The following is a 21,422-nucleotide window of genomic DNA, read 5'->3' on the forward strand; positions in this document are numbered from 1 at the left end:
AGTAATAAAATAAACAGCATTGCAAAAGTCATTGGCTCTGATGTCCTCTGTAGTTTATATGTAGATGATATCTGCATTTGCTACAAGAGCAATACTAATGAATACTATCGAGCGAAAAATCCAATTGAAGATAAACAAAATGCACTCCTGGTCAACAGAGAACGGTTTCAAGTTCTCACAAACAAAAATCATCTATATGCATTTCTGTCAGCTTCGTTCGCTACACAATGAACCAGAGCTGTTTATGGATGGAGTCCCCATTAAAGTTGTTAAAGAGAACAGGTTTCTTGGTATCACTTTTGACAACAAACTGTCTTTTATTCCTCAAATTAAATCACTAAAAAAGAAATGTTTTATAGCTATGAATGTTTTCAAGGTTTTATCCAAAACCAAATGGGGAGCAGACAGCTCAACTCTCATGAACTTGTACAGAACCATGGTACGCTAAAAGCTGGACTATGGAAGTATCATTTATGGATCAGCTAGGAAGTCATACATACGACTTTTGGACACTGTACACCACCAAGGTATACTACTAGCTTTGGGAGCCTACAGAACATCCTGGTTACTTGCATAACCTCCATTCCCTGATGGAGGGAATGAGACATTGTGTCGATGTAGTGACAATAGGGGTCACTCTTGGGAGCCCGAGACATCTCTGGACTTTGATAAAAGGCCAATGAAAATTGGCGAGTGGTATTTGCATACCACTCCCCCGGACATACGGGTATAAAAGGAGCTGGTATGCAACCACTCATTCAGGTTTTGTGCTGAGGAGCCGAGACATGGTCCCGGTCATTTCGGCGGGTAGTTCAGCATTGTTGCAGGAGGGACACAAAGTCTCGTTCCCTCCATCAGGGAACGGAGATTACGCAAGTAACCAGGATGTTCCCTATCTGTCACTCACTCGACGTTGTGTCGATGTAGTGACACTAGGGGTCCCTATACAAAATGCCACAACTGGCTGAACTGTGTTACTTAAACTGGCGGTGTGTGACGGGCAGGCCACTGTGTGCCTCGTAGCCAGCGCACCAGGCCGACACATAACCTCCCCCAACACAGTTATGAGTGCCGAATGGCCCTTTGGGGACAAGTCGAGAGACGGGCTAGCCCAGTTGTGGCCTCTTATCCCCTTTTTTTTCCCCCACTCCCTAAAAAAAGGGGGATTAACCGACTGGGCCCACCAGGTCTAGTCGGGGGGGGGGGTGTCCCTCCCAAGGGGAAGACACCACGGAGACCACACCCCGCCCGGGGGGGGGTATTTAAGTGGAAATACGTCACATGGTCTTGCCGAGCTATGTCGGAAGTATGCCATGTGGGAAAGTCCCAAGGTAGGTCCTGCCCTATGGGGGAGGAGTTACTACAAGACTGTAGGCAGAGGGGCCTCTGCCCAAGGAAGATGCAGTTTGCCAACAGGGAAACTAATTAGCAGAAGATATACGTCGCATGGGGTTACATACAGGGAACCACCACATGAGGAGCTCCTACCCCAGTACAGGGCTTAGTTAGCACGTGTACTGAGCCGGCAGCGAGTCTCTCCGCAAACTTGTCTGCCACAGGGCTCAGAGGAAATCAACAAGGGAATACAGTTTGTGAACACTATTGGAATGGCGCACGTCTTCAGCTCAGGGGAGGTGAAAGGCGCTATGCACAAGCGATACACCCGGCCGGCTGTCCCGGACTTACCTGCTTGTGTGTGCCACTACACGGAACGAAACCGGTTCCACCCGGAGATTGTAGTACCTCACAAAGGTGTTGGGTGTTGCCCAGCCCACTCCTCTGCAAATGTCTGTTAGAGAGGCGCCCCTAGTCAAGGCCCAGGAGGCCGCTACACCCCTGGTGGGCCCGTAGCCCTACCGGGGGCGGCACGTTCTGGGCGTGATATGCTATAGTTATGGTGTCAATGAGCCAGTGGCGATCCTCTGCTTGGAGACAGCACTTCTTTCCACTGTCCACCAAAGCAGACAAAGAGCTGCTCAGAAACTCTAAAACTCTGCGTGCGATCCAAATAGATGTGTAAAGCGTGCACCGGACACAGCAACGTCAGGGCTGGGTCTGCCTCCTCCTGCGGCAGCGCTTGCAGGTTCAAAACCTGGTCCCTAAAAGGGGTCATGGGAACCTTGGGCACATAGCCCGGTCGGGGTCTCAGGATCACGTGAGAGTAGCCCAGAACGAACTCCAGGCACGTTTCGCTGACAGAGAACGCTTGCAGGTCTTGATGGAAGTGAGCGCATTCAGGAGGACAGTCTTCAAGGAGAGTGCCTTAAGCTCAGCTGACTGCAAAGGCTCAAAGGGGGCTCTCTGTAGACCCTGAAGAACTACAGAGAGGTCCCATGAGAGAACGAGGCGCGGTCTGAAGGGATTCAACCTCCTGGTGCCTCTCAGGAACCTGATGATCAGGTCGTGCTTCCCTAAGGACTTACCGTCCACTGTGTCATGGTGTGCTGCTATAGCGGCTACATACACCTTCAAGGTGGAAGGGGACAGCCGCCCTTCCAACCTCTCCTGCAGGAAGGAAAGCACCTAACCGACTGCGCATCTCTGGGGGTCTTCGCGTCGGAAAGAACATCACTTAGCGAACAGATGCCACTTAAAGGCATACAGGCACCTCGTTGAGGGGGCCCTAGCCTGAGTGATCGTGTCTACCACCGAGGGTGGTAGACCACTTAGGTCTTCCACGTCCCATCCAGGGGCCAGACATGGAGATTCCAGAGGTCTGTTCGTGGGTGCCAGATGGTGCCCCATCCCTGAGAAAGAAGGTCCTTCCTCAGGGGAATTTGCCGGGGGGGGGGCTGTTGCAAGGAGCGTGAGGTCCGAGAACCATGTCTGGGTGGGCCAGTAGGGTGCTACCAGGATGACCTGCTCCTCGTTCTCCCTGACCGAGGCACACTGGGGGAAACGAATATTTGCGAAGTCCAGGGGGCCAGCTGTGTGCCAGCGCGTCTATACCGAGAGATGCCTCGGTCAGGGTGTACCAGAGCGGGCAGTGGGAGGATTCTTGGGAGGCGAACAGCTCTACCTGTGCCTGTCTGAATCGACTCCAGATCAGCTGGACCACCTGAGGGTGGAGTCTCCACTCTCCCTTGAGGGTAACCTGCCATGACAGCACGTCCGCTGCAGTGTTGAGGTCGCCCGGGATATGAGTGGCTCGCAGCGACTTGAGGTGCTGCTGACTCCAGAGGAGGAGACGGCGGGTGAGTTGTGACATACAACTGGAGCGCAGACCGCCTTGACGGTTGACATATGCTACCGTTGCTGTGTTGTCTGTCCGAACTAACACATGCTTGCCCTGGATCAACGGCCGGAACCTCCGCAGGGCGAGCAGAATTGCCAGCAACTCGAGGCAGTTGATGTGCCAATGCAGCCGCGGGCCCGTCCATGAGCCGGCGGCTGCGTGCCCGTTGCAAACAGCACCCCAGCCCATTTTGGAGGCGTCTTTCGTAACCACGACGCGTCTGGAGACCTGCTCTAGGGGAACGCCTGCCCGTAGAAACGTGAGGTCGGTCCAAGGGCTGAAGAGGCGGTGACAGATCGGCGTGATGACCACGCGATGTGTCCCACGGCGCCATGCCCATCTCGGGACTCGAGTCTGAAGCCAGTGCTGAAGTGGTCTCATATGCATCAACCTGAGCGGAGTGGCCACCGCTGAGGATGCCATATGCCCCAGAAGCCTCTGAAAGAGTTTCAGTGGGACTGCTGTTTTCTGTTTGAACGCCTTCAAACAGGTCAGCACCGACTGTGCGCACTCGTTCGTGAGGTGGGCCGTAAATGAGACTGAGTCCAACTCCAAACCGAGAAAAGAGATGCTCTGAACTGGGAGGAGCTTGCTCTTTTCCCAGTTGGCCCGAAGCCCTAGTCGGCTGAGGTGCGAGAGCACCAGGTCCCTGTGTGCACACAGCATATCCTGAGAGTAGACTAGGATTAGCCAATCGTCGAGATAGTTGAGAATGCGAATGCCCACTTCCCTTAATGGGGCAAGAGCTGCCTCTGTGACCTTCATGAAGACGTGAGGGGACAAGGACAGACCGAAAGGGAGGACCTTGTACTGATACGCCCGACCCTCGAATGCAAACCGCAGGAAGGGTCTGTGTCGAGGTAGAAACGAGACGTGGAAGTACGCGTCCTTCAGGTCTACTGTCGCGAACCAATCTTGATGCCAGATGCTCGCCAGAATGCGTTTTTGCGTCAGCATCTTGAACGGGAGTCTGTGTAAAGCCTGGTTCAGTACTTGCTGGTCCAAGATTGGCTGCAACCCACCACCTTTTTTCGGTACAATGAAGTAGGGGATGTAAAACCTCTTCTTCATCTCGGCCAGAGGGACAGGCTCTATCGCATCCTTCCGTAGGAGGATAGCAATCTCCGCACGCAAGGTAGCAGCGTTCTCGCTCTTCACCGAGGTGAAGCGGAAGCCTGGCGAACTGAATTGTGTAGCTGAGTCGGATGGTCTGGATCAGCCATTGCGATGAATTGGAAAGCGCAAGCCATGCATCCAAGCTCCGAGCGAGGGGGACCAAGGGGACAATCTCGTCGGACATACCGGCAGGTGGGACCTCGCGGCGGGGCGGAGCTCGAGGTGCCACGCCATGTTGTGGCCGTGCTGAGTTCAGGGACATCGAAGCACTTACCTGGCTCCTTGTGACCACCCCCGGAACAGCCTGGGATGGAGGAGGAAGAGGCCTGTCCTCGTGATCTGTGGAGACTGTCACATCGGGGGCGGATTTGTGCCACAGCTGAGCACGCGGGGTGGGGAGACCGCCGCTGGAGCGCCAAACCTGCATGGATGGAAAGGTGGACGGTGGTCATGATGACGGCCGTGCACACCGGGTACGTGACTCAGGGAACGAGGAAACCGCTCTTTTGCTGAACTGTTGGGTACCGCAGCCACTTGGGCATGCAGTGAAATTAAATGAAAAAGCAACAAAAGATTCTCCTCCTGGCCCATCACCGGGGGATGGAGTGGTCTGCTTACCAGCTCCAAGGTGGGTTTCGTCGTCCCTGAGGTGAATGAACAGTCAGCTCAGTAAACATCGACCGTTCGGCTCCGAAAAGAAAATCTGAATGAGTGGTTGCATACCAGCTCCTTTTATACCTGTATGTCCGGGGGAGTGGTATGCAAATACCATTCGCCAATTTTCATTGGCCTTTTATCAAAGACCAGAAGTGTCTCGGGCTCCCAAGAGTGACCCCTAGTGTCACTACATCGACACAACGTCGAGTGAGTGACCGATAGGGAACATCACCAATCCAAATTCTCTATGCGGAAGCCAATTAACCTTCCTTGGAAATCAGACGCCTAAATTTGGCCTTACAATATGCAACCAAACTTAGAACAGATAAAGAAAACCCAGCCTATTCAGCAGTTTTCCCACTTCAGCATTCAACAATATATATAAAAAAAGTTTTATTCGTCCAATTGGCCTACGTATAAAAACCCAACTGGAGAATCTGAAAGTGGATCTAAACAGTGTGGAACAGACACATTTCTGCAAAATTCAAGGAACAAGGAACCAAAAATCCAAAACGCATCCGAATGATTTCCATCAACAATTTCTGGACATAAAAGCAGTATACCCACAACATATCCCAATACACACAGATGGATCTAAATCTGGAAATAAAGTGGCAGCAGCTTTTGCAACAAACCAACTGTGTCAGGGTATCCACATCCCTGACCAAAGTTCAGTTTTCATTGCAGAGGCAAACGCTCTACTACTGGCACTGCAGTTTATTGAGACTGCTCCACAACATTTTTTTTTAATAATAACTGATTCAAAATCATGTCTTGAAGCATTGGAAGCAACAATTGTGATGATTTTAATCAAACTGTCATCTCTTGAAGCAAAGAGTTTTAATATTATTTTCTGCTGGGTACCTGGACTCTCAAGAATCTCCGGTAATGAACAAGCAGACAGAGCTGCCAGAGATGCACTATCTACTGAACCAGTAAAATGTCCTATACCTTCCACAGATCTGAAACCAACTCTGAATGTGTATATAAAAAACAAATGGCAGTCGGAGTGGGATCAATGTTTAAACAACAAATTATGAGAAATAAATCTTGTTGTTGGAACAAGATATGTGTTCCCTTTTAATAATCGCTGGGATCAAGTCATGTATACACAATGCCGGATAGGACATAAAAGACTCACACACCAGTTTTTACTATCAGGAGAAAATTCACCAAAGTGCTCATCTGGTCAGAACCCACTATCCATTAAACATATTTTACTGGACTGTCATACCTTGATTCTTTTGAAAAGGTTTTTAATCAAGTGAATCCAAATTTAGTTTTAAGGTTTTTAGGAAAAATGAATCTTAAACACCTCATTTAACTTATTTAACTATTAAATTTAACATTAACTATTTTAAATAACTAAACCTGGTTCCCGCCATGAATATAGCCATAGAAGCTGGCATGGCATAAAAATGAAAGAAACAAACAAACAAACATTGGAAAGAGCATTGATTGTTGCTAGAATTTTTGAGTCAGCCCAAGCAGAGTCTAAGGTGCTTTCAGAGAACAGTACCAGATAAAAAGACAATCACGTAAATTTTACTAGAGGTACAAGAGCTGCTAACGCAAATGTGAAACCGCAAAATGCGAGCAGAGTGCGATTTGAAAAGAACAACAGCGACACCAAGTGTTACAGATGTGGACTGACAACACATAAAGAAATGACTGTGGTGTCAAATCAGCAACCTGCCTGCACTGCAGAAAAAAACGGTCAATAAGCACGTTTGCAGAAAGAAAACAACTCACATAAATACTCGCATACAAATATAAGGCCAAAGACAAACCAGACCATAAAGAAAAACTAGAGTGAGCAGTAAATGATAACCCTGATTCTGATGAATTTGTGTATTCAATTAACCCAGAAGGAAAAGAGACCATAAGGGTAAATGGACAGAAATTGAAAATGGTCATAGATACAGGCAGTTGAAGAAATGTCATTGGGGTAGAACTGTATCAAAAACTGTTTGCACAAAAAGTTGAATTAAAACAAACCAAGAGAAAATTCTATGCCTATGCACAGACACACCCTCTCCACTGTGTTTTTTTTTTTTAAACACCGTGAGTGGAAGGACAGTGAGACAACGGATGACATTTTTGTGATAAAATGAAATATAGAGCCTCAGCTACGAAACAAAATCATGCTTTGACTTAAAAATTCTGAATACAACAGACCAGGTCAGTGCAACTGAACAATCTACGGGAAGATTTTTGAAACTTGAGGATGAATATCAGTCTTTGTTTAAAGGACAGGGACAAATAAATGGTTACAGCCATAAAATATCTGTGAATGACAAGGTCACACCTGTAGCTCAGGCTTTTAGGAGAGTACCTTTCCCAATGATGGAAGCTGTGAATCAGGAGTTGTATAAAATGCTGGAAGATGGAATTATAGAGGAAGTACACGAAGGATCTGAGTTGGTGTCCAACAGTCTTCTTATTCCAAAAAAATACAATAAAGAAGTGAGACTTTGTGTAGATCTGAGAAAGCAGTGGTAAGAGAAAGAAACCCAGTACCAACAATAGACTGTATACTGCAAGCAATGCAGGGATGTTTCCAAAACTAAATGCCCAGAAAGGCTTCTGGCAAGTTGACCTGGCACTTGAATCCAGACAGATGAACACATTCATTCATGGATTCCATGTTATGTGGCATGCCAGGTGTTGTGTGCTACATGGATGACGTGGTCATATTTGCAGAAAATGACAAAGAGCTGGAACAAAGACTGAGAAAGGTCTTTCAAAGGTTCCAAGAAAGGGACTAACCTTGAATAAAGACAAATGTTTCTTTGGACCTCAGCAGATTGAGATTTTAGGTCATGTTGTCACAGCAGACAGAATAAAACCAGATCCAAGAAAAGTAGAAGCTGTTTGTAATACTCCTAGGCCTGAAAATTTTGCACAGCTACATTCGTTTCTAGGCACCTGTGGTTTTTTTGATTAAAATCATTCCCAACTACGCAAATCTATCTGAGCCTCTCAGAAAACTAACCAGAAAAGGACAAGAGTGGCAGTGGACGTCTGAAACAGAAAAGGTGTTTCAAGGACTGAAAAAATAATTAACTAGTGACCCATGTCCAGCATACTTTAACATAAATTCTCCAACAGTTGTAATCAGTGATGCAAGTCCAAACAGACTCAGAGCAGTTTTGATTCAGACACAAGACAATGTACTCAAGAAGCCTGTAGCATATGCAAGGCGCTCTCTGACCCCCACAGAAAGGCTTTACTCTCAGATAGAGCGAGAAGCCCCAGGATGCGTATGGGCAGTGGAACACTTCGAAGCGTATTTATGGGGAGGCAAATTCACTCTTCAAACTGATCATCACACTCTCATTTACATACTCAATCCAGAAAAGGCGAAGCTTTTGCCACCTAGGATACAAAGACTTGGACTGAGACTGTATCCATATGACTACAAGATTGTCTTTACCTGCAATGTGTTCAATGTTGCAGACTCACTTTCTAGATTTTCTATACCAGACACTGAAGACAATAGTTATGTGGACATGTACATGGACAGAGTGCTGTCTGTAAATATGATTGATGTCCAGGCCATGACTCTTAATGAGCTCAAATGATGGATAGTACCCTTGATGCAATTGATTTCCATAGTGGAGACAGGACAATGGCCTGCTTTAATTCCTGAAAGCTTACAACTGTATAAACAATGCTCAGCTGAGTTGTCATCCCATGATGGTCTTTTGCTGCAGGGATAGTTCTGCCTTCTGCAAAGATCCACCAAGCTTTAAAAATCACACGAGACACATCAAAGTATAATTCGCACAAAGCAATTCTTGAGAAGCAAATTCTATTGTCCTAATATGGACATGGATGTAAAAAGACTGATAAAAAATTGTAATGCTTGTGTTCTGAATCAACCCTTGCATGAAGATCAACCATTGCACCCATAAGAGCTACCGCCTAGACCCTGGACTAAGATAGGTGTTTATTTGGTGGGTCCTATCCAGAACGGGTATATACTTACCATTATAGATTACTACATTTCATACCCTGAAGCAGTAGTCATTACTGACATAACATCTGAGACTTTTACCAAGGAAATTATGAAAATATTTGCCCGATTTGGATATCCCTTGGACGTAGTCACAGATAATGGGAAGCAATTTTTAGGCAAAGTCTTTGAGGCATTTCTGAGTAGTTGTGGAGTTAAGCACATCAAGGCTTCACCTTACTAACCCAAAAGTAATGGTAAAATAGAGAGGTTACATCACTATCTGAAGAAAGCTTTCAAAGCAGCCACAAGTGAGGGCAGGAATTGGAGAGAGGATCTCTCAAAGACTCTTCTTGCTTATCTAGTCCACACACGCATCAGGTGAGACACCAGCTTATCTGATGTTTGGAAGAGACATACGCACAAAGTTGCCTAGTCTCGTCACAGACAAGAAAGTAAAAAAGACATTGAAAGTCATCACAAAAGCTACAAAGAAAAAATGAAACAATAAGGCCACCTGACAAATCAAGCCAAAGAGCTCAACTTCAAGTTGGGAGACGTAGTCTATGTGGCAGGTATGGACGATAGTAAGCTGGATTCTAAGTATAGAGATACTTGCTACGAACTGTTGAAGCACACATCAGACAGTTCCTTTGAATTGGTCAGTACAGAGGATGGTTCTAGGATCATGAGAAATGCGAAGCACATTCGTCATGTTCCCCTCCAATTTGAGATTAGCATACCAGAGCCTGCAGAAAAACATCTTGATCAAGGAACTCAAGAGACACCGGTATCTTCAGATGCATCAGAAGGACCACACAGCTCTTCTGAAGCAATGCCAGACTCCTTTAACAAGCCCTTAACTACCAGGAGTGGTACAGTGGTTAAGAAACCAACTCGTTTCAAGGACATGATTATGTAAATATAAATATAAATGTGTGCAAAGTTATTGACTGTTTAGTCTGTTCTGATCGCAAAAAAAAAAAGTTCTGAGTGACAGTAAAAAAATAAATAAAATAATAATAATAATAATATATATATATATATATATATATATATATATATATATATATATATATATATATATATATATATATATATATATATTAAAAATGGAAGATCATTTGTTTTGGGATATAAAAGCTCTTTAATACTAACAAAGGGAGTATGTAGTGTAGTGATATAATGAGAACTGTGAGAGAACAGAAGAAGAGGGGAAAACCCAGGAGGCAGATGAATGCAGACTGTAGTTGAGAATTGTTAATAAAGTTGCTAAAAAGACAATGAAGACTGACTATTGAGTCTTAACAACACAACACCTGCATTCGGAGTTGCACTCCATCCAGCTGTGTTTGAACTCAAGAGTGTGTCCTTATCTTTTTTGGGTGTTTACACCTCAAAAAGAGCAAGATGGCGCCAGGTTGTGTGTCTAAATGCCATTGCTCCTTGTCCAGTTTATCTGTTTTTGTTATTTATGTGGTTGGTGTGTGTTTTATCACCCACTCGGTTTGCTCCCTTTTGGTCTATGACTGATTGACTTTACTAAATGTTTGCTCATCAGTTATGGAGCACTGGACTCTTGACACTAGAGGAGAGTGTTTTTTTCATTCTCAATTCGTACCTTCTGCACCGGGTGCATTTGAGACTTATTGTAATAAAGGTGCCACAGTATTTCTCAAGGCCCAGAACTCGCACAAAAACAATGTAATATGACATATGCAATGCAATGTAATGCGATATCATTAGGTAGGGCTGGGCAATTTGGCCAAAAAAATTATCACAATATGTTTTTCATATCGTTCGATATCGATATTTATCACAATATATACTGTACATTTCATATCATTAATGGGGGCAGAACTGCATTCTGCATGTTTGTTAGATCTCAAGAATTAATGAAACATAACTTGTTTGTTTACAAGTAAATTCCATAGAGTTGGCTATCTTTAAAGTACACTCAGTTTTGGATTTAATCCTAAAAAGGTGTATGACCTCTTTTTGATTAAATTTAGCCAATTTCATTATCCTCAGCTGATGTTTGACTCCACTGGAAGACCTTCTTATGACGTTTCACTGTCCAGCTCAGTAGGTGGAGGTAATGCACCATAAACTGGATTGCCATCACTGGCAATAAACATCACCGGAAGAAAACTTTCTTGCCTGTGACAGCGCTATGGATCATGAAAAAACATTCAACTAATAGTACATAAATAAACTGTAATATTGATGTCGGAGTTGTTGTGTTCAGTCGACAGCTGTTGAATTGCATTGTCAGTGCTGTCTTGTTCGGTACACAACAATATTAAATTAGCCGGATAGCTAGCTAATGGCTAGTGGCTACTGAGCCTGACTGGTTTCCATGTCAGCAGGGCTGCCTGCTAATACTTCCTAACAGGCTGATTTCGTGTCTGTGATTCAGGTAGCTAGTTGTATTACTTTGCCGAACTGCTTGTGTTTTTAGTGACACATACCCGTTTCGATCAGCTATTCTAGATGTAGAACATAGGCATATAGAAAATTACTGAAAAGTTTATCATCGATATCAAAACTTTTTCAATAAATATCAATATTGTTTTATCGCCCAGCCAAATCATTAGGTATAATTTTGACAAAAACTTGCCAGCTGTTTTAAGTCCACAAAAAACTGTACGCGTGCTGATTGCAAGACGCTAAAATATGGGACAAATCTCTCTCTCTCTCTCTCACACATACACACACACACACAGACAGACAGACAGACAGACAGACAGAAATGGGGGGGGGGGGGGGGGCATATATACTACAAAAACATTAACAAAAGTGCTACGTTTAAATTTACGCAACCTCTGGACACCGAATCGATAATCCTAATGATCTATGTAGCTATACTACCCAGTGTTTGCGATATTATAAATATAATATTAACTAGCTTTGTGTTAATTCATGTGACTAACCTTTGAAAATGTCTTCTTTCTGAAGTTTCTGCTTCTAGGGCACAACCAAATGGCACGGCGGGTGCCGTCATGTTTAATGGAACTTATCACATTTCGGGGTATACGCGGAAATACATCATCGAATTCTATGATAAGGGTCAGATCGATCATGACACATGGGAAAATGTGAAGCAAATGTAACAAAACCATACAAATAAAACACAAATTCTTCCTTTAAGATATTAATAGTTAAGGTTAAAAGACTCAAGTCTTTTTTGAAACATTCACGAGTCATTTGTGTCAAGTAGGGTCAAGTCTTAAGTCATTTTAGGTCGAGTTAGGAGTCGAGTCTGAAGTCTATATAAATGCGACTCGAGTTCGAGTCTCTTACTCAAGTCCCCATCTATGGTACATGCAGCTTTTTTTTATTTTATTATTAGTGTTTTAACAAAGATCAATATTTTGTCAAGATTTCAGTCAGGTTTTAGAGTTGGACACAGCACACAGTCAGCCCTACTTAGGGTTACAAATGACATTCTGCTAGGAGTTGATTCTGGAAATCGTGTTACTTTGATGTTATTAGATCTTAGTGCAGCCTTCTACACCAATGATCATGCTATCTTAATTGAATGTCTGAGGCTAAGCCCTTGAGAGGTTCTCTTCCCATCTTCAGGATAGAATGTTCTCAGTTAGGATTGGCAATTGCTCATCATCACCTGCTCCAGTTACTTGTGGGGGTCTGCAAGGCTAAATTCTGGGACTGGTTTTATTATCATTGTACAGTATATGCTCCCCTTATGCTTAATAGAGAAAAACAAAAAAATACATGGTATCTGTTATAATTTTGATGCTGATGATACACAAATGTACCTGCCTTTGAGGAATGGGAATTATCTCTCTGTTAAATCTCTTCATGATTGTTTAGTTGATGTTAAATCTTGGTTGGCTAATAACTTTCTCCAGCTGAATGAGGATAACACAGAGTTTATCCTTTTTGGTCAAAATGGATGTGGCAAGAATATTACAGACAGTTTTGGATCACTGCCTGTTAATAGGTACTCCCATGTTAAACATCTGGGTGTAATTTTTTATTTGCCGCTCATATTTGATCGACAAATAAATGCTGTTGTGAAAAAATAACTATTTCAAGGCTGAAATCCATCCTCTCTCCTAGTGATCTGGAGAAAGTTATACAGGCCTACATTTCCTCCCGTCTAGATTACTGCAATGCCTTGTATTGGGGCATTAGCCAATCCTGTTTATTTAGATGCAGCTTGTGCAAAATGCAGATGCAAGACTTTTAACAAATACAAAGAAAAGGGACCATATTTCACCTGTCCTATCCTCACTACATAGGCTACTGATACAATACAGAATCCAATATAAAGTGCTTCTATTTGTATTTAATTCCATGTATGGATTGGCACCAGGGTACATCTCAGACTTAAACAGCCTTCACCAATCCCAGAAGTCTCTTCGTTCTTCCGACCAGCTCCGCTTTACTGTCTCCCGCTCTTGTCTGAAGTGGAAGGGTGACCACACTTTTTCTGTTGTATCTTAGATTTTCCACCACTATTGACATATTTATTATCTCTGGCTTTTGATAAGTTGTTTTAATAATGGTCTATTAAGGCGTAATGTTTTGTTTTTATTAATGCAATGTTTGTTTTATCTTTGTACAGCACTGTGGTCTACTTTGTAGTTTTGAAAGAGCTTTATAAATAAAGTTTGAGTCGAGTTGAGTTTGTATATGTGCTTTGTTGCCCCTACAATTGCCTATCTGTACAGCTGTATTTGCGCTTACTGCCCCCTGCTGAAAACAGGTGGTACTTCGACCTTGAATTGCATCGATGGTTGGAATATTTCTGTACATGGTTCAGGACCGGGTGTAACGTAGCACACAGACACAGATGGCTGGTTAACCCAGATGCGGGAGTTTTATTGAACACACAGATCAGAGAGCAGTCAGTTTAGTAAGGAGGTAAACTTTGCTTGTAGACAGCGGAGTTGGAGATCGCAGGAAAGTTGACGAAGAGTGAGCACAGGAAGTCTCTGGGAGACGAAGGAGCTTTAGAAGGACTTGAAGGATGAAGGTTAGCGGAGAGGAGTTCTGCTTCCGAGTTCAGCTTTACTTTTAGAACAGGGAGACCTAGTGAGTCTAGGTTTCCTTGCAGAGACTTGACAATGATGAAGTGGCGGAGTGAATATTTATAGTGGAAAGTGATGAGCAATGGATTGGGAACAGGTGCGGGCAATTAATAATCGGGGGAGAGAGAGCGGAATGTGGAATGGGAATGGGAGTCCGGTGTGGATGTGACACCGGGGGCATAATAACTTGAGTTGTTTTTTATATAATTAATCACACTGAATTAACATGTGAAATCGACAGCCCTAAAATATATATACACTGGCGCCCAAAAGTTTGGAAAAATGTACAGATTTTGCTCTAATGGAAAGAAATTGGTACTTTTATTCACCAAAGTGGCATTCAACTGATCACAATGTATAGTCAGGACGTTAATAACGTGAAAAATTACTATTACAATTTGAAAAAACTACTTAAATTACTTCAAAGAGTTCTTATCAAAAAATCCTCCACATGCAGTAATGACAGCTTTCCAGATCCTTGGCATTCTAGCTGTCAGTTTGCCCAGATACTCAGGTGACATTTCACCCCACGCTTCCTGCAGCACTTGCCATAGATGTGGCTGTCTTGTCGGGCACTTCTCACACACCTTACAGTCTAGCTGATCCCACAAAAGCTCAATGGGGTTAAGATCCATAACACTCTTTTCCTGTTGTCCAATGCCTGTGTTTCTTTGCCCAATCTAACCATTTCTTTTTTTTTCTATTTCAAAAGTGGCTTTTTCTTTGAAATTCTTCCCATAAGGCCTGCACCCCTGAGTCTTCTCTTTACTGTTGTACATGAAATTGGTGTTGAGCGGGTAGAATTCAATGAAGCTATCAGCTGAGGACATGTGAGGCATCTATTTCTCAAACTAGAGACTCTGATGTACTTATCCTCTTGTTTAGTTGTACATCTGGCCTTCCACATCTCTTTCTGTTAGAGCAAGTTGTCCTTTGACTGTAGTGTACACCTTTGTATGAAATCTTCAGTTTTTGGCAATTTCAAGCATTGTATAGCCTTCATTCCTCAAAACAATGATTGACTGACGAGTTTCTAGAGAAAGCTGTTTCTTTTTTGCCATTTTGTCCTAATATTGACCTGAAGACATGCCAGTCTATTGCATACTGTGGCAACTCAAAAGCAAAGACAATGTTAAGCTTCATTTATCGAACCAAATAGCTTTCAACTGTGTTTGATATAATGGCAAGTGATTTTCTAGTACCAAATTAGCAATTTATCATGATTACTCAAGAATAAGGTTCTTTAAATTAAATAAATTAAGACCCTGTCATGGTCAGCCCAATCTCCACACCTGAATCCCATTTAAAAATCTGTAATGTGATCAAAAGGAAGATGGATGGCCACAAGCCATCAAAAAAAGCCGAGCTGCTTGAATTTTTGTGCCAGGAATGGCATAAAGTCACCCAACAGCAATGTGAGAGACTGGTAGAGAGCATGCCAAGACGCATGAAAGCTGTGATTGAAAATCAAAGATATTCCACCAAATATTGATTTCTGAACTCTTCCTAAGTTAATACATTAGTACTGTGTTGTTTAAAAATTAATATTTTGCAGTGGTGGCTCAGCGGTTAAGGCTCTGGGTTACTGATCAGAAGGTCGGGGATTCAAGCCCCAGCACTGCCAAGATGCCACTGTTGGGCCCTTGAGCAAGGCCCTTGACCCTATCTGCTCCAGTGGCGCTGTATCATGGCTGACCCTGCACTCTGACCCCAGCTTAGCTGGGATATGTGAAAAAAAAAGAATTTCACTGTGTATGTGCAAATGTATAACATGTGATAAATAAATACAATTATTATATTAAATTATTAATTATTATAATTATTATTAATTATTATTAATCAAGGTCTGAAAACACTGCATCATTTTTGTTATTATGATCAGTTGTCATTTTCTGCAAATACATACTCTAAATGACAATATTTTTATTTGGAATTTGGGAGAAATGTTGTCAGTACTTTATAGAAAAAAAGAAACATTTTCATTTTACTCAAACACATACCTATCAATAGTAAATCCAGAGAAACTAATAATTTTGCAGTGGTCTTTAAATTTTTTCCAGAGCTGTATATATACTGTACATTATATGCAGTATTATTATCTATAGTAAAAATGTTTAACAATAATTGTAGTCAAATATAATTACATAAAAGGAGCAATAATAATTGTAAATTATTGGTAATGAATGTTGTGTTTTATTGGTGTTTTCTAATGATTGTTTATTTATTGTGTCAAAAAGGAGAAATTATCTGCATATTGGTTATTATACACTTAAACCTAAAATAATCAGTATCAGTATTATATTGAAATATAATATTGCTTGATCTCAAATTACTACACCAAATTATTTGTTACATTCATTAAAAAAAACAATTACCTGCACAGTTTACTGATGAGAGATTTGGCACCTTCTCCCAGATATGTAGGGTAATTCACCACACCGTCCAAAATCTTAGCGTAGATCTTCTGTGGTTCTGAACTGGAGAAGGGTGGGCTTCAGCACAAATCAAATAATATCATTAGCATAAGCAAATTAGCAAGATTTTATCTAAAAAAAAAATTTAAAAAAAAAGGCAATCGCTCATTCCTTTGCACTTACAAGGTAAGTCTTGTCACTCTCTTTAGTGTAATATTTAAACATGCTCTTGTGCAAAAGATAATGAGTAGCCTATGTAAGCAGCATTTTAAGGCATCAAATGCATGCTCCCAAAATGAAGGCAGCTCTTACAAGTATTGGCAAAGGAATTATGCCTTCTTTAGGCCAAATTCTAAGGCAGCATTTCATGTATCCTTCACATAGTAGGCAATCCCAGAATGCATAGGTGAAACAATGCATCCGAGATAATAAGCCTGAGAAATATTGATTGTAAATACACGTATAATCCATTCGATAATTAAAGTAGTTCAGTGTAATTACAAATTGAATATTTTACGCAACATTTGTGTGTGCTATGCATTTTTTATGCTTACTAACATGGACGGGATTCATTTTCCAGACAAACACTATGTCTGTAAAGTAATTATTATTGCGGACATCTATGTTTAACATCAATTCACATGGGATAAGCAATGTCTCTATGAAATCACAGAGATGGGTGTCTACTGCATTTACACACTGCTTTCACACGTAACTGTCCTGCCAGAAAATGTATAGCTGTGCTGATTAATTATGCAGGAAATATTAAACATGATCATATACTCTATCTGGAATTATTATAAGAAACTCTTTGGAATATATGGCAAAATACAACAGAACTGAAGACATTTGCAAGCCTGTAATCCTCTATTACACTCTTGAATTAGAAATATGAACAATCAGTTCATATTATGTAATTTTATTTGTCAATTTACAAGGAATTAGTTTAAGATTTGAAAATTATTACATTACCCCACATCCCCATTTTAAACTAATCCCATCCAAATAGGGTTTTAGAGTGTGACATTGTTAGCTCTGTATGTAGAGTCTTCACTTGAGGAGCTCTATTTGTGTGGTTCACAGTGTTGCTGCCAGTGTGGAGCTTTCAAAATCATACACTTATGAGGTTCCGTTTGGGTAAGGATGCTGCCTTAGAAGCAGCTGTCTATGTAAACAGTGGGCAGCAAGGCAGCTCATTGGGGTTTTGAAAAGTCTGTCTTTCAGAACTCAAAACACCCTGCCCAGTGATAAATGCTGCCAAATTGTACAATATGGCCCTTTTAATTCATTGATACATAAGAAGTTAGAAGAATTGCAACATAATTTACATGGTTGGGGAAGAACATTTAGACAACAACAATGGTGAGATAACTTTTTTACCTGCCTACAAGCAGCTCGTAAACTAGAATGCCAAGTGACCAGAAGTCTGCAGCAAAGTCATGACCCTGATTCTGAATGATCTCTGGAGACATGTACTCAGGAGTGCCACAAAAGGAATATGTCTTTTCCCCCCGAGAAAGCTCTTTTGCAAAGCCAAAATCAACCTGAAAGAAAGAGAAAGTAAGAAAAGAAAGAAAACAAGAAATACCACTAATGTTGCTTAAACAGCTTCCTTGCTCAAGCATCCTTGGTAAGCTTCCTCCGTCCTCAGTCCTCGCCACTTTGCGGTGCATTTAAAGAATTGATACATCATTAATGATGGCAGACTTTGATCGGTTTCCGATTCAAGGGCTTGAGGACGGAGGTGCAAAGATACGAGAATGCACTATTAAAGAAATGAGAAGCATCCCATGAGTAGTTGTCACTGCGTCTTTTTTAAAAGCAAAATATTTAGGTAATTGCAGCAGTTTATCACCATGTTTTCGATATAGTAATATAAAATAAAAAAAGTGTTCCCTATCTGTCACTCACTCGACGTTGTGTCGATGTAGTGACACTAGGGGTCACTCTTGGGAGCTCGAGACACCTCTGGTCTTTGATAAAAGGCCAATGAAAATTGGCGAGTGGTATTTGCATACCACTCCCCCGGACGTACGGGTATAAAAGGAGCTGGTATGCAACCACTCATTCAGATTTTCTCTTCGGAGCCAAACGGTCGATGTTTACGGATTTTACTGTTCATTCACCTCTGCTGGATCTGACAGCGCATTTCAGCGTCTTCTCCCTCCTCTGCACTGGTGCACTGCAGAGAACGCCCCTGGGCGCTTCGGCAGAAAAAAGAGAGTATATTTTTCTAAAAGAGTATATTTCTCTAAAAGTGCGGCATACACGGAACATCTTTTTAAAGACGCATCTTTTTAAAGATGCCTTTCCGTTTGTGTGTTATTCCTGGTTGCGGTCGTTACCTCTCAACTTCTGATGGTCACGATCGCTGTCTTTCGTGTCTGGGCCCACGTGGAGACAGCGTTCGTGGATGGACCATGTACTCACTGCGAGAACATGACCATGGCAACGTTGCGGTCGCGGCTTGCTTTTGTAAGAAAGCAATCCACCCCAGCGGCTCCCCGCCTCGGTCCTTCTACCTACGGGGGCACTGGGGGCTATTTGGGGACCCCAATGGGACCACCTCCACTGGGTATCCCCCCACAGACCTCCCATTCACCAGCATGCTCGTCTGCCCCGATCGGGCTTCCGAATGAGTCCGCTGGCTCGTCTCACGGCGAGTTCGACCTCTTGTTCGGAGCCCGCAAAGCTGATGAGCTCTCGAGCGCAGCATCAGAGAGCGGGCTCATCCAGTCGGACACAGAAGCCTCAGCTGGGCTCCCCACCTCGGGCACGGTTGCCCAGTCACAGGCTGATGCGGAAATGACAGACATGCTTTCCCGAGCAGCCGTGAGTGTCGGGCTAGAGTGGAACCTTCCGCTCTCCCCTGAACCCTCGTGGCTTGATGATTGGTTCCTGGGCTCGCAGTGCCGCTCAAAGCAGCCACGCCCCGCTCCAGTCCCTTTCTTCCCGGAAGTGCATGAGGAGCTGACAAGATCATGGGAGGCACCTTTTACTGCCCGGTCCCGATCTTTCAGCTCCCCCGCCTCCACTACCCTCGATGGTCGGGTGGCCAGGGGCTATTCGGTGATTTCCCCGGTGGATAAGGCGCTCGCGGTGCACCTATGCCCGCAGACCACCGCCACCTGGCATGGATGCCCAAAGCTCCTGTCAAAGGCCTGTAGGTTTACATCATCCCTGATGGCCAAAGCCAACAGTGCCGCTGGACAAGCCACCTCCGCCCTGCACGCCATGGCTCTCCTGCAAGTCCACCAATCCAAGGTGCTAAAGGAACTGCACGAGGGTAGTTCCGCCCCAGATTTGATGCAGGAGCTGCGCTCGGTGACCGACCTCGCTCTCCGGGCGACGAATGTCCACCTTAGTGGTCCAGGAGCGCCACCTCCCAAGAATCCTCCCACTGCCCGCTCTGGTACGCCCTGACCGAGGCACCTCTCGGTATAGATGCGCTGGCACACAGCTGGCCCCCTGGACTTCACAAATATGCGTTTCCCCCAGTGAGCCTACTTGCACAGACCCTGTGCAAGGTCAGGGAGGATGAGGAGCAGGTCGTCCTGGTAGCACCCTACTGGCCCACCCAGATGTGGTTCTTGGACCTCACACTCCTCGCGACAGCCCCCCTCCCCCCCGGCAAATTCCCCTGAGTCTTTCTCAGGGACGGGGCACCATCTGGCACCCACGACCAGACCTCTGTCCCACAGGGCCATTCGACACTCATTACAGTGTTGGGGGAGGTTACGTGTTGGCCTGGTGTGCTGGCTACGAGGCACACAGTGGTCTGCCCGTCACACACCGCCAGTTCACGTAACACAGTTCAGCCAGTTGCAGCGTTTTGTATAGGGACCCCTAGTGTCACTACATCGACACAACGTGGAGTGAGTGACAGATAGGGAACATCCTGGTTACTTGCGTAACCTCCGTTCCCTGATGGAGGGAATGAGAAGTTGTGTCCCTCCTGCCACAACGCTGAACTACTCGCTGAAATGGCCGGGACCTTGTCTCGGCTCCTCAGCACAAAACCTGAAGGAGTGGTTGCATGCCAGCTCCTTTTATACCTGTATGTCCAGGGGAGTGGTATGCAAATACCACTCGCCAATTTTCATTGGCCTTTTATCAAAGACCAGAGGTGTCTCGGGCTCCCAAGAGTGACCCCTAGTGTCACTACATCGACACAACATCTCGTTCCCTCCATCAGGGAATGGAGGTGTCGCAAGTAACCAGGACGTTTTATTAGTTGTATAGAATAAATTAATTTGTTAAATTTAGTAAGTTTTATTTAATAGGCTATGAATTTATTTGTTCAATTTAATGTTAGCACTTGTTTACTGTCGCTCTAATTGAGATAAAAAAATTCAACATTTTCTTTTTTTAATAGCTTCAATGTAGTTAGCTGCTTTTGTGTTAGCTGCTTGTAGTGCAACTGCCTTCTTTTCCATAGAGTACTGTACCTTGACTGTAGTTTAGTAGCCATTTTAAAGGGTCAAGAAACACTAAACTACATTTTCTGAGATGTTACCAGATATGTATGTGTTACACATGATAGAAGACAAAGTAAGTACCCATTAATTTAAGACGAAAGTGTTAATTTAGGGATTATTTGTGCTATTTTAATCTTCGGGGTTCAAAATCAACATCGAGTCAATGTCACATGATGTGACATGTCGCTGTACTATAGTGCATTGTTGCATCATCAGTGTCTCATAAGTATGAGACTGCATGTCCTTATCCTATGAGAAAGGGCTGTCTCATGATTTTTCATTAAAACTACGTGACCAGTGCTTCAAACTCTCAAGCACCTCATTGGGTTATGTCTAGAAAGGATCCCTCTTTTGTCAACTCCTCGCACAGTCTGTTATGTATAATCTAAGAATGTGTAACTAACTACGCTCATCAGTTAACCATATTTATCAAAAGAACGACATAAAGATCAGTTCAAGATGGCTAGCAAAATAACAACAACATGCTTTTGAGCTACTTTTACA

The 21,422-nt window shown here is 43.5% G+C and overlaps 1 protein-coding gene across 3 annotated transcripts in view; it reads right to left on the bottom strand.

The window, feature by feature from the left end:
* Window positions 1–21,422, bottom strand: part of prkg3 (protein kinase cGMP-dependent 3) — a 131,768-nt gene that overhangs the window by 12,092 nt on the left and 98,254 nt on the right. For all 3 annotated transcript variants that reach the window (XM_051654762.1, XM_051654761.1, XM_051654760.1), the window contains 2 exons: window positions 17,821–17,984; window positions 16,402–16,518 (listed from right to left, as the gene is read on the bottom strand). In XM_051654762.1, coding sequence (XP_051510722.1) covers window positions 16,402–16,518; window positions 17,821–17,984 — 281 coding nt within the window. The remainder of the gene's footprint in view (window positions 1–16,401; window positions 16,519–17,820; window positions 17,985–21,422) is intronic.

Source organism: Myxocyprinus asiaticus, chromosome 25, assembly GCF_019703515.2.
Source record: "Myxocyprinus asiaticus isolate MX2 ecotype Aquarium Trade chromosome 25, UBuf_Myxa_2, whole genome shotgun sequence".
Classification (NCBI taxonomy): Eukaryota; Metazoa; Chordata; class Actinopteri; order Cypriniformes; family Catostomidae; genus Myxocyprinus; species Myxocyprinus asiaticus.